At 46.3% G+C, this 6292-nt stretch overlaps 1 protein-coding gene across 1 annotated transcript; it reads right to left on the bottom strand.

Annotated features, from left to right (window-relative positions):
* Window positions 1-3747: 3747 nt before the first annotated feature.
* On the bottom strand, window positions 3748-6157 carry fitm1l (fat storage inducing transmembrane protein 1, like). The gene is made up of 2 exons (XM_029131737.3): window positions 4966-6157; window positions 3748-4812 (listed from the first exon to the last, which is right to left on the bottom strand). The coding sequence occupies exons 1-2, from the start codon at window positions 5142-5144 to the stop codon at window positions 4119-4121; spliced, it is 873 nt and encodes a 290-aa protein (XP_028987570.1). The 5' UTR covers window positions 5145-6157; the 3' UTR covers window positions 3748-4118.
* Between the last annotated feature and the right edge of the window lie 135 nt (window positions 6158-6292).

Below are 6292 nucleotides of genomic sequence, written 5' to 3'. Positions count from 1 at the left end.
CAGCGTTTATTGTTCAAGCGTAGTCAGGCGATCCAGGTCATACACGTTAAACCTCAGGTTAAAGGCACAAAAGGAAGCAGGCAAGATCAGAACCAGAAAACATGCAGGGGTCCGGTAAACAGGTTAGCTCGGCAGAGGTACAGACTAGGGCTAGGCAGGCATATCAAGGTCAGACAGTCAGAATGTTACCACAAAAATCCAGGCGAAGGTACAGATGAGGAATAGGCAGGAATCGGTGGTCAATAACGGATGCGATCAGGAAACAAGGAAGCTATACTAGTCACGCTGGAATGTGGTACTGAGACCACATTCCAGCAACTGAGTGCTGGAGGAGGTGGATCGGGTTTGATTGCTACCAACTGGCAGGTGTGCTTAATGAACCGGAGATAACAAAACATGTGCTCTGGGTGAAAACAGGAAGTCCACAAAAGTAAAACAGGAACTAGAACCAAAACATGACAACATGGATGACAACCTAAGTCCTTTCAAAATAAAACTAAAAACGAGACCAAAACCTGACAGTTCCCAGGCCAGCCAAGAAACAAAGTCTCTCGAGCGTGTCCTGGGTTTTCCTCCTACCGGTGGGACATGCCCAGAACACCTCCCCAGCGAGGCGTCCAGGAGGCATCCGGACCAGATGCCCGAGCCACCCCAACTGGCTCCTCTCGATGTGGAGGAGCAGCCACTCCCGGGTGACAGAGCTCCTCACCTTATCTCTAAGGGAGCGCCCAGCCACTCTACAGAGGAAGCTCATTTCGGCCGCTTGTATCCGTGACCTTGCCCTCTCAGTCATGACCCAAAGCTCATGATCATAGGTGAGGGTACGAATGTAGATTGACCAGTAAATTAAGAGCTTTGCCTTTTGGCTCAGCTCCTTCCTTCCCTCACTCTCGAACAAGACCCTAAGATACTTGAACTCCTCCACTTGGGGCAGGAACCCTCCTCCAACCTGGAGAGAGCAAACCACCTTTTTCCGGTCAGATTTGGAGGAACTGATTTTCATCCCAGCCGCTTCACACTCAACTGCAAACCGCACCAGCGCACGCTGGAGGTCCTGGCCCGATGAAGCCAACAGGACAACATCATCTGCAAAAAGCAGAGATGCTATCCTATGGTCCTCAAACCAGACCCCCTCCGGCCCCTGGCTGCGCCTAGAAATTCTGTTCATAAAAATAATGAACAGAACCTGTGACAAAGGGCAGCCATGCCGAAGTCCAACATGCACCGGGAACAGGTCTGACTTATTGCTGGCAATGCGAACCAAGCTCCTGCTCCGAATCCTTCTCTCCAGTACCCTGGCATAGACTTTCCCGGGGAGGCTGAGAAGTGTGATCCCCCTATAGTTGGAACACACTCTCCTGTCCCCCTTTTTGTGAAGAGGGACAACCACCCCGGTTGTCCAGTCCAGAGGAACTGTCCCCCTCGTCCATGCGATGTTGCAGAGGCGTGTCACCCAAGACAGCCCCACAACATCCAGAGACTTGAGGTACTCAGGACGGATCTCATTCACCCCCGCTGCTCTGCCACCGAGGAGCTTACTAACTACCTCGGTGACCTCTGCCTGGGTGATGGGCAAGTCCACCTCTGCTCTCTCAGCAGAAGGCGTGTCGAAGGGGTTGAGGAGATCCTCAAAGTACTCCTTCTACCATCCAATAACATCCCCAGTTGAGGTCAACAGCTCCCCACCTTCACTGAAAACAGAGCTGGTGAAGAACTGCTTTCCCCTCCTAAGGCGTCAAACGGTTTGCCAGAATCTCTTTAAGGCCAAGCGATAGTCCTCCTTCATGGCCTCCCCAAGGTAACTATATAAAGTGAATTTAAATTTGAATCATAATATGGTAAATCTGTTGCTATGCTCGATAACAGCCACTGAATCGACTAATCAGCCTTCTATTTAAAGGCCTTCATTCACTGTACGCATTGAGATTCTTGGAAAATCTCCCACCCTTATACCTGCACCTGCTGTAGGCAGGCTCCATCCATCAGCACCAAGCCTTCACTCCTGCAGTAGAGTGATGGTCCTATCATCAAAATAAACCTGCTACAGTAACCACTGGACAAATCATTTGGAGTCTCTACTCAATAAAGATGCTGTGGATTTACCTTGAGGCATAAGAACATTCTTTTACTTAGTTGACAATATAGACGTGTCTAGTGAACTATTTGGAGTTTAGAAATAGTGTTAGATGAAGTTTTTAACAGTCTTATAGGTCAGCTTGCATTTTTCTTGTGACTCCAGTTCCTTAAGCAGATGTTGTTTGGGTTTAACAAACAATTCTGTACAATCGTCTTGACAGAAAGTGGTTAGAGCAGCGAGACAAAATTGCCTTTCAGGTCACTAAATTGACTCACGTCTCATTATACCATTCTTAGCTTATTCAGGCTTTAGGTATACTGTAAACAGTGTCAGCTGCTCGAGTTACATGTGGTTGGATTCCTGTCAGCAAACGCTCCTCACCTGTCGGTGACAGCTGTGATGACGCCCTCCATCCTCCTTGAGGCTTGAGTGAAAAAACGAGTGTTGCAAATAAACAGCCTTCAAAGAAATGAATAGTGACTGGCTGATTTGTAAATCCAGCCATACAAACCAGTGAGATGTGAGGTGGTTTCATTAGTTCTGCACATTTGAGACAGGATTTGGACTCAAAAGCACTAAGAATTGACCAAAGCTCCTTCCTCAACACCAAGCATTACCGCAGCTATTAGGCGTGGAACTTATTACAGTATCTGCATGTAATGAAATGATTTTATGATAGAGGTTTTCAAACTGGACGTGACTCATCTTGCTTGTTTCATAAAACCATAAACTACTTGTCGAAAGTCAATGAGTCCACTCGATGAGTTTACCGAAAGCTGAATTCACTATTGTTCTCTCACTGTTTTGGTATTAAGCATGTGTGCAGTGTATTAATACTCTGGGTGTGATGGTTATTAATAAACCTTTTCTGTGGTACCTTGCCTGACCTCACCTCATCCCGCAGCAAAGACAGACAACACAAACTGTGTTTGGTCACACTATCAGAGGCACTTTCAGCCTGATAGCAGCCAAGGAGATAAGAGCTTATTTCAACACTCCCACGAGAGAAAACAAGCTTCGGGGTTACTTTGGTTCATTCTGTCATTCTACCTACATTTAGCTCCGTGAGGTTTTTAAAATACCTTCTGGACATATTTGGAAAAGTGAGGTAAAGATTACAGCCAATCTTTTTTAAACTGCTCCTGCTTTCAACCATGACCTGGACAGCTCTGGTTCTTTTCTGGTTAAAGTCACTAATTCTCTTTTTTAGCTACAGACTATGCATTCAACACTATACAGTAGATCATAACAACCTATATTACCAACCATTACACCTCATAGTTTCATATGAAGTAGCTCAAAATGTTCCTATTTGATAAAGCTCATTTGGAAATGGCTCAGGTCACTGATGAGACAGTAACTTATCTCTTGATCACTGCATGTGATCCTGTCCTGTTTGTCTGCTGTGGTAGATGTTTTTTGTTTGTGGCAATGGATTCCCATCAAGTCTGGCTCCAAAACTATAATTCTGGTAGATAAAACATTCTCTGTATGAACCTATTGATTTACTGTGGTCATGGTTTGATAAAGTGATCTAAGCCGCTGCCTGTAATGTATTTGTATGTTTTGTATGTGATTTACTTCTTTACTTTTATCTATATGTTCTTCATATAATTTTCCATCTTCCTGGATATTGTATGTTCTCAAAAGACACACACACACAAAATAGGTATTTCTGAATGAACTATCTCATATTGTGTGCACTGACATTTCACACTTGGCTTGTAATTAGAGACAGACTTCTCTCAACCACTTACACCAGCAGGTGTCAGCAGCAGGGCAGAAATAGGACAGCAGGCAACAGCTCCATGTAAATCAGCAAAGATCTGGTCACACTCTGGTATAAGACATATCAATATATATCAGAAGAGCAATCATTAACCAGTGACATTCATTTGATTTGTTTTGTTTTTCTTCTTTTATAGAACGTTAAAACACTGAAGTATCACCAGCAACCTGCTTAATACAAATATTATTATTATTATCTTACATAGACAAAAATTCTAATTAAGGCTACCTAATGTATTCATTTTCCTTTTTTTCAGTTCATCTCCGTCGCCGTAGCTGTGAAGCAGTTGTTGCGAATTTGTAAGTTCTCTTCAGTGCTGGTCTTGGTCATAAGTAGCCCCAGTCCAGGCCTGCCAGGGCAGCACCAGCTGGGCTCCAGGCGGTACCACACCTTATACAGTCCCCTCCAGCTCAGACAGCCTAGCGCACCTCCTAGTAACTGAGTGGGAAACTCAGGGAAGTAAGCCAAGAGACAGAGTAGCAGGAAGATCCAGAGCCCAAGTAAGAGGACACAGAAGAGGAAGAGGATCCTCAGGGGAGCGTCTGGGAACCCTCCCAAGCTCAGATAAGGGCCAAACACGGCTATTTCCTCTGCCAACAGCAGGCAGCAGAGACAGAGAAGGAAGACGTCCTGTGAAACATCATATCCTCTCCACAGCATCCCAGCTTTCAGGCACTGGGACTTGCTTTCCCCCTCTCGTAACACCAGCAGAGGCTGGCCGTTGGATACCTCCAGGCCCGCGGCTAAAGGTTCGTAGCAGTCTCCTGTGGCGTTGTCCAGAAGGTCCAGAAGTTTGCAGAAAGCAAACCACAGTCCACCAGCCAAGCCAAGCCTGGAGAGGTGACGGATGGAGAGAGCCAGCGACTGGCGGATGGAGAAAGAGAGGAGGAAGACAAAGGCGCCAACAAAGATGCAGGTCCAGCCCCAACCAGAGCGCAGGAACGTCCTGGACACAGAAGATGGACGAGAACAGAGGTTAAATGACATAGTTCTAAAGGAGGAAACGTGACCGTGTCAGGACTTATTTTGTTTTGCTCAATGACTCATGACTCATGTAACATGCAGTCTCAGGCAGATCAGCACCAGGAGGCAGCCTCACCTGTAGAGGACGTGACCCCTCTTGGCGAAGACGCTGTGCGGGGACACCCAGAGACTCAGCGCAGGTCCGAACGTCACCACTGCAGACAGCAGCAGGTGGAAGTGCCGCCGGAACACGGTGTTGCCCAGGAGCCGGGCTGCCAGGTCCGTCAGGACCACCAGCACCGTGTAGAGAACCATCTGAACCCACAACAACTGTGACTAGATCGCAAATATCAAAGTCAACCACTGTTGACTGTGAATGTGTAGTTTAACCACTTCACTGCCTCATGCAATAAGGTTGTATACGCTATGCTAGCACATGACTGCTAGTCTGGTTGGTATCAAACAATCCACACAGACTGCTCTTCACTGCTGATAGTACAGTTATTCCAGATGTCAAAACAGCTGAAATCCTCTGGCGTGACCATCTGTGTGTAGACCTTTACAGACTAACGTGAAGCCGAGTCTGTAGCATTCCAATAACTGAAAATACATCCACCCTGTGAAATCCAACTGTGAAATTCTTTAGTAGACCGTTGTGCTGAGTCAGTGAAGTTTACTGTGTCTGCCAGTAGCTCCAGTGCAGCTGAAGAGTCGACTTCTCGCTTTCCTCTTCTCTAGCGATCATTATTCTCCACCTTTGGCTAGCTTTGGCAAAAATAAACTGAGGATTAAACAGTGAGATAGTTGCAGCTTCAGACCTAGCAGACAATCGACCCATAACTGCTGCTCCTCTCTCAGCCATGGCCTCTCTTGGAGCACACACGTAAATATCAAGGACATCTTCTTGCCCAGTCTTGTGTCTCCTGTAAGTGTCACATTACTCCTAATAATAAGACTCAATGGTGAAGTAATGACTGATTCTTTGACGTCGACGTGTCACAGGGTTTCTGATCAGTTGATGCTTATAGACCAACGTTACAGAAAAGTGCACAATTTAAAGTGACCAGTTATGTGAATTTAGATGCAATGTGCTTTGCCGATATGTGAGCGTGTTTGTGTGGGTATAAATAGCCACAACCTTTGTGCTGTATCTGGGCTGAGAACCAGCTGCTGCAGGACCTGTGCCTGTCAATCAGAGTGGCAACAAGTGGTTCTGTGCACTCTGTCTCACTGACGACGTTACAGCATTTCATTGACCTTGACCAAGGCAGACAATGTTGCTCTCAAAGCTGATTTATAGGGAAGGAGACAAATGGGTGACGCTCACAATAAAGTAGTTAAGATAAATTTATGCTCAGTGAATAGAACGTTCTCAGCATTACTGCCTTTGTTGAGCCAACATCCGCGGTCAAGAGACGGTGGCGCTACAGCAGGGCTTTGAGCTTTCAGCATTCTCTGTGGGG

The sequence above is a fragment of the Betta splendens genome, chromosome 17, assembly GCF_900634795.4.
Source record: "Betta splendens chromosome 17, fBetSpl5.4, whole genome shotgun sequence".
NCBI classification, from domain to species: Eukaryota; Metazoa; Chordata; class Actinopteri; order Anabantiformes; family Osphronemidae; genus Betta; species Betta splendens.
Note: the sequence above shows the minus strand (reverse complement) of the source record. Positions and strands in the feature narration are given on the sequence as shown.